Below are 18,186 nucleotides of genomic sequence, written 5' to 3' on the forward strand. Positions count from 1 at the left end.
CCTTGGTTAATATGTCTGTCTTTATGTCACTAAAGACAGTACACTGTTTTGATTACTATAGCTTTGCAGTGAAATTTGAAATCAGAAAGTATGAGTCCTCTAACTTTGTTCTCCCTTTTCCAGATAGTTTTGCTATTCAAGGTTCCTTGAGATTCCATATGAATTTTAGAACAAATATTTCTATTTCTGCAAAAATGTCACTGAAATTTTGATAGGGGTTGCATTGAATCTGTAGATTGCTTTGGGTAGTATTGACATCTAAGCTATATTAAGTCTTCCAATCCATGAACAAAGGATGTCTTTCCATTTATTTACATCTTCTTTAATTTCTTTCAGCAATGTTTTATAGTTCTCAATGTACAAATCTTCCACCTCCTTGGTTAATGTGATTATTTTATTCTTTTGATTTATTGTAAATAGAACTGTTCATTTCTTTTTCAGATTGTTCATTATTAGTGAAAGTATCATTTGATTTTTAAATAAGACCCATGTGTTACACTGACAAAAGGTATACATCAAAAAGAGGAGAAACATATTGCAGTTCTCCGAAGCTCAAGTTTAGTCATAAAGGAGATAAACTGCATTTTAAAAGTTTACATTATTTTTATTTATTTATTTATTTTTTGCGGTACGCAGGCCTCTCACTGTTGTGGCCTCTCCCGTCGCGGAGCACAGGCTCCAGACGCGCAGGCTCAGCGGCCATGGCTCATGGACCCAGCCGCTCCGCAGCATGTGGGATCTTCCCGGACCGGGGCACGAACCCGTGTCCCCTGCATCGGCAGGCGGACTCTCAACCACTGCGCCACCAGGGAAGCACAAAAGTTTACATTATTCAATCAGATTCTGAACTTAAAATTTTAAAAAATGCTGACATTTCATACTCTTCAGTATACTGTACTGTAAGAATGAAAGTAAATTTCCATATATCTTCCTGTTGACCTGTAATTTTCTTATTGCAAATAGAATTTGCTTTAGTTAAAAAAAAAAAATCGCACCCGTTAACTTACTCCACCAGAGACGAGGAAGTATATCAACAAAGAATTATCTTTTGCAATACCTGATTTCCTATACTTTTTTCTTCACATATGTTTTGCCAGATTCTGTCAGTACTCCTGCTCTAGCAAAACTCCTCATTACTGGAGATATTCGATAGAGGTTCTACATGGGGATTTCAACCCAGACTGGGAGGGTGAATGGGAAGAATTTAATGGATTGTTTTAATTCTTCTGCTTCTGTTTTTCTAAGATCATAGCACCTGAAGATGCCAAAAGACATCTAGAAGGTTTAGAGTTAAATAAAATAACAAAATCAACAACAAAACACAAACTGTAAGATGAAAACTTTGGTTCAATAATTATATTAGATGTAGCCAAAGTGGCTTTGCTGTAAGCCTAAGAATGTACAATTTGAATGTGAGGGAAAAGTTATAAAATTACTTTTAGAATTCCAACTGTCTACACAAATTCCAGATCAGAACTCTAGGAAAAAATGAATTTTTGAGACCTTCTTCCCTTCCATCTGTCTATCAATCAAATATTTATTGAATCACTGTTATATTTCCAACACTATGCTAGGCACTGAGGACACAAAAACAAAAATAAATATTCAACCCCTGCTTTCACAGATCTCATCATGTAAGGTGGTAACAAAGCAATGTGTGGGGGGCACCTTAGGTCAAGGGTAGGTAGTGAGGGAGATGTCAGGAAAGGAAGAGGTGACCTGGGTTGAGTCTTGAAGGAAGAATAGGAAGTAGGGATTATCTCTGATGTATTGGGCAATTGGGCTACAAAGATTAATCAGAGAATCTGTAGTTAGGTCAGTAGTGGAAAAAAGCCACATAAATAACTACTTACAAAACAGTAAGATGAAATGTTATAAGACAGACATGTTACAAAAATAGAGAAGAACAAACTCAGTGAGGAAGGGGAACACAGCATAGGAAAAGCAGCACACAGAAGCCAACGTCTGAGCTGAATCACGGGGGCTTGCAGATACTAAATGGGCCACAACACAGGGAGGACAGTATAGCACTGGAACAAATGTACAAAAGTGAGACACGAAAGACGTCTTGCATGGTTGGAATCTGCATGTGGTTTAGTTTGGCTAAAACTGAAATGTAGCAAAAGGAGGGGTGAGGAGGAAAATACAGTGAGAAAGGAAGGAAGAACTCATGAATGAAGCTGGGAGATGCTAGTGACAAAACCTTCATATTTCTTCTTTTTTCCCTGAAAAACTATGCTTGTTTTTCATTTGAGTGTTAAGAATTTTTCTTATTCCTCTGTGGGAATACTTCATACACTAAATATAGTAAATTTGTCATTAAAAATACTTTTTAAAAACTTTAGTTTTAAGTTTTATTCATCATTAATTTGCAGAAGCTTTAAAGTTTGATATAGTTAAATTAATTTTTTTTTTTTTTTGTAATCGATGGCACTGTTTTTATGTTTGGAAAGTCCAGTTGGAAGGTTACTACAAGAAATATCATTAAAGACCTAACACAAGGTAAAATGCGGGGAGGAGAACCAAGGTAGATTCGATTAATAGTATGTGGGAGGAGAGAGACTAGGAGAAAAAAATCACTATCTGGAAGGCAAGATGCATCAGAGGACACCTTCCCAATGAAGGAGCCTGAGTTGGGTCAGCTGAAGATGGAGGACGAATAATACTAGAATATTAGCTTCAAGCTTCAAGGGAGACAAGGGAGGCAAATCCACATTTGCTCTCTCTAGGGTTAGAGTTATTGTTTCCAGTTGCTATAGATCTACAAAATCCTAAGTTTTCTCTTAAGTTCATTAAAATGTAACTTTTAAAACTTCAGAGTATTATAGTGAATCTCAGCACACGTATGGCTTTGATGGTTTCATTAAAACGGTAATTATCAAACTGAATTCCATTCTAATTCCACATGATTCAAGTGAGCAATTCATTTTTCCTCCCAGTAAACTCCTAAGTTTTCTCTTGTAGATCTACTTTTTGCTCTAAATTCTATGACCAGGGCTTCCCTGGTGGCGCAGTGGTTAAGAATCTGCCTGCCAATGCAGGGGACACGGGTTCGAGTCCTGGTCCAGGAAGATCCCACATGCCGCGGAGCAACTAAGCCTGTGCTCCACAGCTACTGAGCCTATGCTCTAGAGCCCGCGAGCCACAACTACTGAGCCTGTGTGTCACAACTACTGAAGCCCGTGTGCCTAGAGCCTGTGCAACACAACAAGGAGTAGCCCCTACTCGCCGCAACTAGAGAATGCCCGCACGCAGCAATAAAGAACCAATGCAGCCAAAATAAATGAATATAAATAAATAAAATAAACTTAAATTCTATGACCAGCAAGAAATTTAACCTAATGAAACAAGTTAAAAGAAAACCTTTTGGTTGTTTCAACTTCTATTTTTTTGGCTTTTAAGAATCCATGATGGCCTGAGCTTGACATAAGCTTTCGGACATATCCAAAAATTTATGCAAAAAGCAGTGAATAAAATGCAGGCATCTAACCTTATTAACTTATGGGTAAAAGTAAAATAATCTAGATTCACTCTGGCTACAGAAAACAGATTACTCACCTGCGACCACATTCTGAATATTTACCAATATTTTTTAATATTAAGGCAGCTGTTAGTCGGATGTGTTTAGTTATTGGTCCCTCTTTTTCATCCTTAAAAAGGAAAAGAAAAGAAAAAGAATAAAGATCTAAATCACACAGCGTGCACACATTTACAGACAAGGCTTTCGAGGCTTACTCACTGTAAAATCTCGAAAGACAAGGTTTCTTGATCCTCTCCTAAGAGCCATAAGGGCAGCACTGGGATGATTCACAATGGCCTTTTGTGCTCTAGGAGTTGAGCTTGTGCCCCCTACAGCTGGCTGCCTAAATTGACCAGAGAGAGAAAGAGATTGTTAACATGATGCAGCAGACAGACTGATAACAAATGACCAACCTGCCAACCCCTAAGGTGGTTACTCTGAAACTCTGGACACAGGGTGAGTAAAAGCTCCCATGGCCCAGCAGTAATATTCACTCTTGTGTCAGCCTAGGCATAAGGGCTCTCGGTATCAAGGAGAAGTTTCAAGTCTTTTATTTTCCGATCTATCAACTTTAAAGCAAACAACAGATGTTCTGGTACAGCCCATATATCAATACAACGTAGTATTCAAAGTTGTGAAGTTCACGTCTTTGAATGCAATGTAAAGATGTTAACAAAGACTAGTCTACAATTTGAGCTGCAAATTATTTTTGCTAAACTGTACCTAGGAGTAAAATAATATTACCTGAGAATGTACTGGTATATGTATAGGTCACCCAGGAAAAGATAACCTAATATGATAATAATACAAAATTATGCCAACTATTACACTTCAAACTATTACTATGTTCCATAATTTTTCTTCATTATTTACTAATTTCAATCAATTCTTTCAGTATGGCTCTACTGTCCTTTAGGAAAGATACAGAATGGAGGGACTGCAGAGGTAGATTTTATATAAAATCAGATTTCAAACTACTCTAGGTCTCCTTCGCCAAGCAGAAAAATTGTATCAGTATCTGCTGTATTCTGGTGGGGCAGGAGTGGCGAGAGCACTGGCTCACAGTGAGGAAATCCTATTTCTGACACTGTAACTAGCTGCACGACTTTCAAGTTCAGTTTGCCCCTTTGTGCTTCAGGTTTTGCATCTGTAAAGTGGGGATATTTCTGGCACCTTTTTACATGAGTAAAGTAATTCTGAATATTAAGTAAGTTAACATAAAAGCAATCTTTAAATTGTAAACCACTTTTTATCTATATCTACTTATAGATGTCTACAAGTAAGGATATCTATATATGGACACAGATGAAAATTATTATTAGATTTTATGTATAAGTGACAAAGATTTTTGATTGATTGTAACTGATATACCAAATATAGGTTCCTCCAAATTTGAGCAAAATCAAACATACTGCAACATACTCTTATAGGCTACATAATACATAGAAATTAAATACAGTTCACCCTTGAACAACATGAGAGTTAGGGGTACCCACTCTCTCTGCAGTGAAAAATCCGCATATAACTTTACAGTTGGCCCTCCATATCCACAGTTCCACATTTGTGGGTTCAACCAACCACAGATGGTGCAGCACTGCATTATTTACCGTGACAAAAATCCGCATATAAGTAGATCCTCCCAGTTCACATCTGTGTTGTTCGAGGGTCAACTGTACAGTGAAATTTACAGAAAAAGATACTTGGCAGAAAAATGACTTTCTACTGCCTTTAGGGGAAAATCCAAACTCATGATTATGGCTTATGAAACCCTCAGCTATTTACTCCTCATTCTTTGGGTCTCAGTTTGGATGTGCTTTCTACCAGAAAGCCTTCCCTGGTCTCCTAGGTTGGTTTAGGTGGGCTCTCACAGTGTCTTGTGCATATCTTCATTTTAGGACTTATTACACCATATAATAAGAATTACCTATACCTCTCATTGCATCTCCAGACTTGAAAACAGCAAAACATCTTGGTCACGTATACCTCGTGCTATACCTTAGTGCCTAGCACGTGGAATAAATAGTAATGGAGAGAATAAAGTAAACAGTAATGGAATGAATAAAGTATGTAAGCAGCTTCTGTGTTCCTATACTTCTGGTTCTCTGTCTAAAATTTCAACTCTGTGAAGTTACACTATATCTTGTTCTTAGAATTCCCTATGTCTGGCATAATGCCCAGTACACAGCAGTATCTCAATAAATGGTGACAAATTAATTTATTTTCACATTATGAGAATTTAAAATACAGTTGTCCCTTGGTGTCCACGGGGGATTGGGTCCAGGACCCTCTGTGGATACCAAAATCCTGGAACCAATCCCAGGTAGATACCGAGCGATGACTGCATTTGCATATAACCTCCACACATCTTCCTGTGTGCTTTGAATCATCTCTAGACTACTTATACACCCAATACAATGTAAATGCTATGCAAATAGTTGCCAGTGCATGGCAAATTCAAGTTTTGCTTTTTGGAGCTTCCTGAATTTTTTTTTTCCAAGTATTTTTGATCCCTGGTTGGTTGGATCCTCAGATGCCGAACCTGAGGATATGGAGGGCTGACTGTATTTTTCAGATTACAGAGTTTACAACTAAAGGCCTCAGAAACAGAACAGGAAATACTATGTAAATCTAATAAGGACCTTACAGGAATCTACAGCTAACTCAGAACTTGACTACAAGTATGTGTTCATGAAATAATAGGTAAATGAATAACCATATAGTAAATGTGACATATACAATTTTATATTGGACCCTCACATGCCACCTTGGCCTCTCCTCAGGAGTAGCTGTAAGAATAAATCTCTTTGCCATTATCAAGTACATGTTCAACTACTCTCTCAAAGGACAAAGAACCATATATTTATTTGCAGTTTACAAAGCATTTCTCATATATCATCTGTCATTACTTCCAATGACTTGTCTACAAAGTGGAATCAAAATATTAGAGCTACAAGGTACTTACAGACCATGTGGTCCAGCCAAAATGAGAAGTGATTCCTAGGGCATTTACACAATTTGAACAGGGTCACATACATAGCTGGTTAATGGTAGAGGTGGACTACAACCCAGGTTTCCTGTCTCCCGATATACTAAATTGCCTTTTATTACTAAGTTTTGCCTGGTTTCCTGATTTGTCTTTTTTTATGTGCAACAGGAAGTGAACTCAGATTCCTTACTTGATAGAAGATTTCTGACTTCCTGCTTGTCCTGGTTCGTCTTGTTTTAATCCTGCAAGCAGGGCATCCTTTGAACAGTGTTTGTCCTTTTTGAGAAAGAGGAAGTAAAAAACATATGCATCAAGATCTTTAACACAACCAAATGAGTTACAAACCAAATAGTATTAAGAAAGTGTACCTGTAAGTGGGTAATGAAAGAAAACCTCTGTCGCTGAAAAGGCTCACAACCTTCCCAAAGACACTGCCCTGGATATACGTCCTTCCCTCCATGTTCAGTTGCTGCATGGTAGAAAACCTGTGAGGGGGTCTGAAACCACCTACAAAAAATAAAAGCAGTAGAAGTTTTCTAACACTTAGATATGTTCTTTAAAATAGAAAACCTGCTCTCCTAATATAAAAGCTCCAGATCAATGTATAGAAATATTAAGCAAAACAGTGCAAACAAATTTCAAGTTCATTTCATTTCAAAGAATATTTTTTAAATTTCTGCTTATACTTAAAGTCAAATACGCAATTGTTCTGAACACTTCTGGTAATTTGTTTTAAGCCTAGTGTTTCATTCTTAATTCCCTACCTTCAATGAAGGTCAGTTAAGAATCTCTTGAAAGTAAATAAAATTTCATTTTAAAACACAACAGAACATTATCTTATAAACAAATACCATACTCTTGTACTCTTAGAAGCTGCTCAAGCATTTACCAGATCTCATATTACACATAATAAACTCTCGCATATTCAAGCTAAAAGTCTAAATGCTACACATTTTGGTGACTCTGACGTTTTAGTTGAATTCACATTTTGTATGTCCATCTATGTTTAAGAAGTCATGTCTCTCGTTTCTCCAACATCACCCCCTATTCACTCACAGACCCTGAGGCTTAATAGTAATAATACAAATGCCTGAGTGTATCCGGCCAAGGACAGAAACCTGAAGAAAATCAGATACTATACTCCCTTGTTAATTAGAATACATGGTAATGAAAGAATACTGGAATCCAGACAGCAAAGAATACGTTAAAAGACTTCAATTACTAATTAGTAACTCAAACATTTATACAGTCAATAGCTTTGAAGTTTATGGCAGCTCTCTCAGGATCTAATTTTTTATGGATGTCAGATAAACGTGTCTATATTTGAGCCAATTTTTGATGTGGAGCACATATATAATATTTCAAATTAATATTCCTTCAGGAAATGATAGGCATTTTAAAATAAATTTTAATCAAAAGAATTAAATACTGAATTATAAAAGACAACGTCAAAAATCATTGTAACTGACATATTTCATACCATTTATATTCATCTATATAAATACTTACCAAAAGTTTATTGTAAAACTATCATGGGTTCAAAGAATTAATATTAGTGTAGTGTGTTAAAGTGTCCACACTACCCAAAGCAATCTACAGAGTCAATGTAATCCCTATCAAAATTCCAATGGCATTTTTCATAGAAATAGAAAAAGCAAGCCTAAAATTTGTATGAAACCACAAAAGACCCCCAAAAGCCAAAGTAATCTTGAGAAACATGAAAAGCTGGAGGCATTATGTGCTGTGATCTCAAGCTATATTACAAAGCTATAGTAATCAAAACAGTATGGTATTGGCATAAAAACAGACACATAGATCAATGAAACAGAACAGAGAGCCCAGAAATAAACCCATATATAGTCAATTAATTTGTGATAAATATATGATAGAAAAAAAGACATTGTCTTCAATAAGCAGTATCGGTAACACTGGATAGCCACATGCAAAAGAATGAAACTGGACTGCTCTCTTATACCATACAAAAAAATTCACTCAGAATGGATTAAAGACTGGAATGTAAGGCCTGAAATCATAGAACGCCTAGAAGAAAACATAGGTGGTAAGCTCCCTGACATAGGCTTCAGCAATGATTTTGTAGATTTGACACCAAAAACAAAGCCGACGATAAGCAAAAATAAATAAGCAAAAATAAACAAGTGGGACCACATCAAACTAAAAAGCTTCTGCAAAGCAAAGGAAACAATCTACAAAATGAAAAGACAATGTACTGAATGGGAGAAAGTATTTACAAATCATATATCTGATAAGGTATTAATATCCAAAATATATAAAGAACTCATACAACTCAGCAGCAAAAACCCAAAAACTAAAAAACGGGTCAAGGTTCTAAATAGACATTTTTCCAAAGAAGACATACAGGTACATGAAAAAATGCTCAACATCACTAATCAAAACCACAAAGAGATATCACCTCACATCTGTGAAGATGACTACTATCAAAAACACAAGAAATAAGAAGTGTTTGTGAGGATATGGAAAAAACAAAACCCCTGCCCCTGTGCACTCTTGGTGAGAATGTAAATTGGTGTGGCCACTGTGGAAAACAATATAGAGGTTTCTCAAAATATTAAAAATAGAACTACCATATGATCCAGCAATTCCTGTTCTGGATATTTATCCAAATAAATGAAGACACTAACTTGAAAAGATATGTGCATCCCCATGTTCACTGCAGCATTATTTATAACAGCCAAGATACAGAAACCACCTAAGTGTCCATTGACAGATGAATGGAAAGAAAATGTGGTACACACACACATATACACACACAGAAATATTAGCCATAAAAAAAGAAAAAATCTTGCCATCTGAGACTACTTGGATGGACCTCAAGGGAATCACGCTAAGTGAAATTTGTCAGACAGAGACAGACAAATACCCTATGACCTCCCTTAATATGTGGAAGCTGCAAAAAAGAAAAACAAAACAAGACAAACCCTCCTACTAAGCTCATCGGTAAAGAGAAGAGACTGGTGGTTGTCAGGGGCAGGAGATGGGAGGGCGGAATGTGAAATAGGTAAAGGAAGTCAAAAGGTACAAAATCCGAGTTATAAAATAAATAACTCATGGGGATGTCATTTTTTAAAAAGTTTACTGTGTAACTAAAATAAGTAAGTACATTTTTAGTTTTGGAATTTCTTTTACTTTTCAGTACTCATAATGCGATTTCATTAATATGAAATATATGACTGGAGTGCAACTAACTGTCACAAGAAAACAGTTCTTATTGTACTTTTAAGATTTTACCTAAATACTATTAATTTATTAATTGAAAAGTAAAATTGTTTACACACACACAGACACACAAACCAAAATCCAAATGTACTACTTGTCACTAGTCAAAATGGTATCTATTTTTAAACTATTTTGCAATACATTGCATGAATCAAGTTTATTTACAATACACAAAATTGATGAATTCACCAGTCACAAGAAAGAAGGACGAAGTTAGTATTTCTTTAGATCAATTTAAATTACTAAATATACAAAACTCTGTGTGTGTGTGGTTTTAAGACAAGAATTTTTAAGTGCTCACTTTACCTGGCCAAGACAGAATCTACTATTTCCCTCTTACCTACTATGTTTCCCTTCATCCTAAGTCTACTTTCTCTTTATTCATCTAACTGTTCGAGTCATACAAACCAGTCTCTGACTGACTATGGTACAAGGTGAAGTTCTAAAATAGTGATGAAGTTGGCTACAGTGATCATATGAGGGTGGAGAGAAGTTAGGGATTCCAAATCCCCTAAGTGGAATATCTGGATTTAAAATGCTTAAATGTAATTTCAATGCAAAACAGTGAGTTTTCAGAACACTATGGATTTTTCTGAGATGGAGAAGAATAAGACATGAAGTGGGATGTCACTACTGTTTGCAAGTGTGTCTAAACAATCTTCCTGCTACCTTTCCATCAACAACCTACCCCAAGTCCCCCAAAACAAACAACATGTTCACTTAAAGAGATCAGAAAAATTCAAAAGAGCAACCAAATGAAAATAAAAATTCTCTGTGATCCAATTATCCAGACTGCTAACATTTTGGTATATATGCTTTAAGTCTTCTCTGTGTATATGTGTTTTTTAAACGAAACTGAGTCTGTTTTGTTTTTTTAATTGAAGTATAGTTGATGTACAATGTTGTGTTAGTTTCTGGTGTACAGCAAGTGATTCAGTTATACATATATTTATCCTTCCCCCATGCCCTTTCCCCTTTGGTAAACATAAGTTTGTTTTCTATGTCTGTGAGTCTAAGACTGGGTCTGTTACTGATACAATTTTATATACTGCTGCCACAGTATGGTTATATGGTGCCTTTGCACAAATTTAAAGAACACCTTCCTTAAGATTCTTTACTGCCATCTGCTGAAAAACTGTTGTAATAAATATATAATTTCTGGCATGTACCATCTGAAGGGTGCCTCCCCTCCTCCCCACACACAACCACAGGCAGACGAAATGGGCAAATAACATTTCTCTGAAACACATTTTACTTACTGTTAATCTAGCTTCCAGGGTGGCTGGGGGGCTTAAATGTGATGATACGTGTAAAATTATTTGGCAAACAGTATGCCAACAATAAATTATCATCACGATCGTTATTACTAGTAGTAGTCATTGTAGTGGTGGCACTGGTAACCTCTTTTTGTTTAACCTTGCCCACCCGACTAATCATCTATTCTGAGATCTTTCCCACAACTATTCCCAAACTGTCAAGCTTTGATCAATAAAATTTAGCCCACCTCCAAGTTAATGGTCCCGATTATCAAGTGACTCTTACTATTACTCACAACTCATTTTATTAATTTCTGCTCCTAAAAACATTCCCCACAGAAACTGCTCCAAACTTTCACCTTTTGTTAAACACTGAACCTCAATCTTACTATTTTAGAGCTCATCTTCACCTGTATTAGTGTATAGGGACTTTCATATTTCTGAAGAAAAACAAAAGATTACTGAAGGAACTTAAGTTACTCTATTAGAGCTTCCTTAACTTCCTTTTTCTATATAATAAATCTTCTGTCATTAATCATCTTTCCTTCCCTTGGATATTACCCAGAAGTAGTCACTGTTTTCAGAGTTAACTCCTTCACTTATACACTGGATTCTATTGTGTTCCTTCATAAACTACCCGTTCTTTTGCATCTTCTATCTTTTCCTTTCTACTGAATCTTATACTTAAGTGTAACAATATAAATGCTACTCCAACTAAAAACAATAGAGACAACACTTTTTCTCTGATCCTGTTACTTTCACAAAAGATAGAAACTAGATTTACAATATTTGACAAAGTGATACAAAATTTAATACCTAATACATTTATTATAGTAACTATATCTGATGCTTTTTTTCTTAGTCATTGGCCATCTTTCAAAGATATATATTATTTTCAATTACATCACCAGTACAATTTATAATGGCTAATCCCCTGCTCATTACGTAAATAACTGCAGCTAAAGCTCAGGATTAGCTTTTATGCTTTCACTGAAATCCCTTTCAGCCAAATTCCTTTTTTCTTTTATCCTAGTGAAAAGCTGTTTGGTTAAACTAACAAGTTATTCACAGAAGGCTACTAGGTGCAAGTTTCCTGATTCCAACTCCCCTAAGCAAACAATGAAGGTTAAATCACTGTGTACCAAAACTTTTAAAAGCTAAAAACCATTACTTTATTGGTGTAATCTATACTGTGATTATTATTATCACTTCCTACCATCAAACACTTCCTTAGGCATCATGAAAACGTAACTGAAGTAAATGAAGCACACTTTTTCTACTACTTTAAGATTTCATTACTTAAAAGCCTGCAACCTATGCAAGGAAGTAATATATTAATAATATATTTTAAATGTTATGATATTTTAATAATTCACCATATGCAAAAGAACAGTTTAAAAGCAAACATCTGTATCTATGAAGCTAAGATTGTTTTCTTTGTCTTTAAAACATAACTAAAAGGGCTGAAAATAGCACTTCAGTTCAGGTAGTTTCATTTACAGTTTTCTTAATTGCTCAAGTTCTTGGCAGGCTATTTTTCTTTTATTCCATATCCCTCTTAATAGCCCTCCTGCTGCAAAAAAAAATTTAATTTGACTTAAAACACATGGGATATATATTTTATAAGAAAATTTTAGTTTAGAAGCAAGGTGTGCATTTAAATGTTAATAAAAGCACATAAATGATATATCAAAAAATCTACACTGCAAATGTATTTTAGGTTTAAAAAAAGCTGTATTATTAGTTGTAGAACAATTACCTTTTACTTCAACCCTTGACATCTAGTTGTTTTACATAGATAATATTCTATGGCAAAAGAAATGTCAAAGGTACACATTATTTGTATTTAAAGATTTAGTAAAAAGCTGCTAAAACTTGGAGGTGGGGGAAGCCCAAACCAACAACCTTGCTGGGAGACTAAACCCAATTTTATTATATCCAGTTGTTAAAGTTCAAAATATAAAAAAAGACAACTACTGGGAATTCCCTGGCGTTCCAGTGGTTAGGACTCCGAGCTTCCACTGCAGGGTGCACGGACTCGACTCCTGGTCAGGGAACTAAGATCCCACAAGCCACGCAGCACGGCCAAAAAAAAAAAAAAAAAAAAAGACAGCTATTAAAAGAAATTAGTTTATTGCTTTAATATAGGACTAAAAATTACAAATGCAAACTGGACAGCCCAAAATCAGTACTTGTGTTCTTGGAAACTAAATGTTGCTGTTGCTACAGAAATGAATTCTCCACTCTCAGCTCCTTTGCCCCAGTCAGTCCAGATTCAAAGCCACAGATAGGAACGACTGACTGACTGGCTTAGCTACCAGAGGCAATGAGGAAAGAAGCAAGTATCTGGCCTATCGTCCTGCCTCCCAGTAACAATTTATGGGAAATATGTCAACCGAGGAAGGGGGTTCCCAAAGGAGGACAGCCAAAACCAACTGCCTTTGGCTCTGCCTCCTTTCCTCCTAATAAGTAATAATATCAATAATATTATAATAAAATATTAATAAAAGTAGTAATATTACTAAAAACTAACAGAGGAAAGGATTTCTGTATTTGCTCTTTGATCCTCTAGCACCAACTCCTACTAACCTACTGTTCTGTGATGCAGTCACATATTTTACATAGCAAAACAGACAACATATTCTCAGGGATCTTGTTTAAATATGTTTTTAAAATGTGAACCCTCTTGGGCTTCCCTGGTGGCGCAGTGGTTGAGAGTCTGCCTGCCGATGCAGGGGACACGGGTTCGTGCCCCGGTCTGGGAGGATCCCACATACCACGAAGTGGCTGGGCCTGTAAGCCATGGCCGCTGAGCCTGCGTGTCTAGAGCCTGTGCTCCGCAACGGGAGAGGCCACAACAGTGAGAGGCCCGCATACAGCAAAAAAAAAAAAAAAAAAAAAGAAAAGAAAAAACAAATGTGAACCCTGCACTAAAAGCTGAATATGGGCTAAAATAATAGTTATTTGAAAAGTAGTATGGAAGTATATTTGCACAATTTAGGCATTACAATAATGTTATGCTTAATAAACTAAACATAAGCTTGGAGATAAAAATGAATGGTGATGTGTGTATTCGTGTGTTTTTAATGAGATAAATAAAGCACACAAATAAATTTGAGACTTTGGATACTTGCCTGAATTTCTTGAAAGCTATGGCAGTATACTACCTCACACTGTTCTTGACAAAGCTGCACACAGTGTAAAGTACCTGAACTTCTGTTTGCTCAGGGCTTATTATGTATCTGGCATATTCACACACATCATGTTATTTGAATTCTATGATGGCTCTCTGAAGAGGGCAAAACTATCCCCACTATACTGCTGAGGAAACAAGCTTTCAAGCTTTCTATAACTTTCTAGAGCCACAGAACTATGTGGCAAGAGCTGCGATTTGAAACCAGATATGTCTAGCACTAAAGATCTGATTTTTTTCTACTATACTAGAATACATAATTGTTTACTTGGATAATATGTATACATTCATTACTTGGTAAAAACTGAGGCACTATACTTTTATACACAGTATCTATTATGCTATAAATTTTTTCTGTTTTTAAAATGTTGGCAAATTCTGAAAGCATACTAGGCTTGAGATTAGCATTGGTACATAATTCTCCTTATTTTGTACGCAGTTTCCAAAGAATAAATAAAGAATCTACAGGCTAGATTCTCACCCCAAGAAATTATTTTCCCAAATATTTTAAGTAACAATGAAAAGGACTTCAACACAATTTGGCAAATTTGTCTCATGGTATATAACTTTTTGCTTTCAGGTACCATCTTTAAGTAGTCTTCGGTATTCAGTGTTTGGAAGAAGGAAGCAAGGTAAAAAACAAGCAAACAAAAGAAAACAAAAATAAAAAACAAACCAAAAAACAATTCTGTCATCAACTGTGGAGGAAATTGGGACTTTTCCTAATAATACTTTTTTATTTACGGCAGGTCAGTAGTTAAGGAACACAAGGAACACATACTCCTCAAACTGTTACCAAAAAGACTATTACATGAAATTAATCTTACATTTATAAAGGCTTATTAGTTGTATTAGCAAAATACCCAGTGATTCTAGAGCTTTTACATAAAATACAAATGATTTTATAAATATAAAAATAGCACAATGATGAACTATTATCTTGATGGTTGAAAAGACACAATGCCAACAAACTAGGTCAGCAAAGAACTGTTGACTACATAATCAATCTAGTTAATCTTCATTCAATTAATGCACTCAACAAATATTAATTAAAAGCCTTTTATGTGCCAGATATTGTACTAATGTGAAAAAACTTCCAGAAGCCAAAGCATCAACCCTCTGAAGATATCTTCTGGTTTTATGACCACAAAATTCTGACAAAAGATGCTATAAAATGAATTTCATTCTCCTATTCCATGTAACCCATCCTGTTGATCAATCTTATTGATTAATTTCAACTTAAACTGGCAACTTAACTAGAAGTAGGCAGTCATTGATGAAGGCACAGTAGCATGAATTAGAAATTTCCACTCTGGATATCTTACTTGTCAAATATTTTCAAATAATCAAGATGGCAGTTTCATATACCACACTCAACGGGTCTTTAGATACTTCTTTACAGTAAATAAAATATATAAAAATGCCATCAGTTTTGGTTAAATATGTCAATTTTTTAATTTTACTATTAAAAATGACTACAATATTTTTGAAATTTCAATTACTAGAAGAAATTAAAGATTTACCATAAATTTTGGATGATATTTCTAGACAAAGTAGAAGCACCTTTACTGAGAATACAAATTCTAGTACCTAAAGGTTTTTATAAGTTTTTATTCATTCGTAGCATAGAGTGAGGCTGGTTATTATTTTCTGTTATTTCCCATGAGACCAACAGTTATTTAAACCTCACCTTGATACAAAAATATTATTCAGACTTGTATAGTAGGAGTAATAAAACCTATGTTAGAATCTTTAGGAGGAACTACAACTGTATAAGGTTCAGTAGGAACCCAGTAATTTGAACCTCAGCATCACCTGAGTAGATTTCAGGGTGGTCAGGGAATATTGATTTTATTAGTACAAATAATACTCCCTGGTTCCTAGACAGAAGTTTCCCTGTTGGAAATGTTTGTTTAGAATAAATTTGAGATCCTTTACATTTCTTGTTTGACCTTTAATGATGGAATTCTAAATAGAAAAACAACATAGACTATGTTCCTCCCAAAGGGAGAATAATTTTCACCTTTTCAGTAGCAATTATTAACTAGATATCTATGAGGAAAAGCATATTCTAAAAACGTGGCTTTCAAATATCTTTATAGCAGTAGAACCCGTTGTGCAAACAAAATATGACTTAAAACCCCTATACATAAGGCAAAAAGCAGAGATCCTATTGTTGAGGTAAGTTGGAGGGGCTCTCTCAAATTTCTCCTTTATCCCGACACTGCCCATTCAAAGAACACTGTGGCCAAGAAACATAGTACTGAAAACAATGAACGTATATTCCTGGCTACCCAGAGGTATTGAGTGCTTTCGCCAACTACATAGAATTTAAAAAGCAGTTCATAGGTGTTTTTTATTACAGGGAATTTTGGGGGTATCCTTTCTTTGAAAAAAAAAAAGACAAAATATAATCATACATTGTTTATGTATTTCAATTATAAACTGATGTGACGTCATGCTGACAATATATTAGTAAGAATAAAGCTAAGAATAAGGACCTCTAGTTTCTGCTCATACATATAAAGAGCTTGGAAGTTGTCACTCCCATCCTCAGAACAAGAAAAAAGCTGAACAAAATGAAAATTAACAACTCTTCTTAAAATATCAGAGAACTGAGGTCACAAGGCAAACTCTTTCCCTGAAAACTAGACAGACAGTTGAATACAGAGAAACACAAAAAACTGCTTAAGTCAGTAACTGGTAGGAATACTGAAGCAGGAATTGATGGAGACCCAGTATGGACTATCTTGAAAGGCAAAAAATCCTGAAGGGCCAGTCTCTGGGGAAAGCCCACACTTTGGTGAGTTTTATTTCCAGGAACCATAGCAGGTTCTCACGGTGAAGATGAGAACAACTCCCTAGCACTTCCAACAGGGAGAGTGAGAAAGTAACATTTTAAAATATGCCCAGGTTGCTCTTTTCTCCTTAATTAAGGCCTGCTCTCCAGAAAAATTACTTTACCAGAGCCTAATCTGACCAAGGGGAAGAGCAATCAGAAAACTTGAGCCCCTTTAGACTCCCTGTCTCATATAAAGGGAGAAAAATAAAGGCTAAGAAACTCTTCTCAAAGTCATAGCCCCTAGACTAAATCCACTTAAAAAAAAAAAAAAAAGGTGAAATTTAATCATGAGATTATAGAATGCTTCCCCTCCCCAATACCTTATCAGCACATCAACAGTGCTCCGGTATAGTGACTGTGGATTACAAGGGAGAGAACTGTAAGTAAGATACAGACTCTATTTTAAAAGGAGAATCTAAGGAAACCCAAACACAAGTGCAAACATTAAACACAGCATAACTTCTTGCTAGATAAACATTAAACTCACACTAAAGGTCTATTTACCTCAGTTCCTATTAACTGATACATGTCCAGCTTTTAACAAAAACTTATAAGGCATGCTAGGTGTTAAAACAAAACAAAACAAAAACCACAGACTTAAGATACAATATAAGCATCAGAGCCAGATTCAGACATGGCAGAGATTTTGGAATTATCATCCTGGGAATTTAAAATGATTATGGTTAATATGCTAAGGCTCTAATGAAAAAAGCTGTAATATGTAAGAAGAGAATGTAAGCAGAGAAATGAAGATACTAAGAATCAAAAGGAAATGCTAGAAATTAAAAAAAAAACTAACAAATAAAGGATGCCTTTGATAAAATCATCAGTAGACAGCACATGGCAAAAGAAAGAACTGGTGAGCTTGAAGATATGTCAATAGAAACTTCCCAAACTGAAGAATATAGACAAAAAAGAATGAAAAAAAGGGAAACAGAACATCCAAGAACTGGGAGACAACTACAAGAGATGTAACATATGTATACTGGGAATGGCAGAAAGAGGAAAGAGAGAAAAAAACAGAAGAAATATTTGAAATAAGAATGGCTGAGAATTTGCCAAAATTAATGACACACCAAACCACAGATCTAGGAAACTCAGAGAACATCAGGTAGGATAAATGTAAAAAACTAC

At 35.4% G+C, this 18,186-nt stretch overlaps 1 protein-coding gene across 4 annotated transcripts in view; it reads right to left on the reverse strand.

The window, feature by feature from the left end:
- Window positions 1-18,186, reverse strand: part of ARID2 (AT-rich interaction domain 2) — a 170,621-nt gene that overhangs the window by 7,916 nt on the left and 144,519 nt on the right. For all 4 annotated transcript variants that reach the window (XM_019934571.3, XM_019934572.3, XM_073788785.1 and 1 more), the window contains 4 exons: window positions 6,875-7,013; window positions 6,697-6,782; window positions 3,740-3,863; window positions 3,559-3,650 (listed from right to left, as the gene is read on the reverse strand). In XM_019934571.3, the coding sequence (XP_019790130.2) occupies window positions 3,559-3,650; window positions 3,740-3,863; window positions 6,697-6,782; window positions 6,875-7,013 (441 nt within the window). The remainder of the gene's footprint in view (window positions 1-3,558; window positions 3,651-3,739; window positions 3,864-6,696; window positions 6,783-6,874; window positions 7,014-18,186) is intronic.

This window comes from Tursiops truncatus, chromosome 11 (genome assembly GCF_011762595.2).
Source record: "Tursiops truncatus isolate mTurTru1 chromosome 11, mTurTru1.mat.Y, whole genome shotgun sequence".
Classification (NCBI taxonomy): Eukaryota; Metazoa; Chordata; class Mammalia; order Artiodactyla; family Delphinidae; genus Tursiops; species Tursiops truncatus.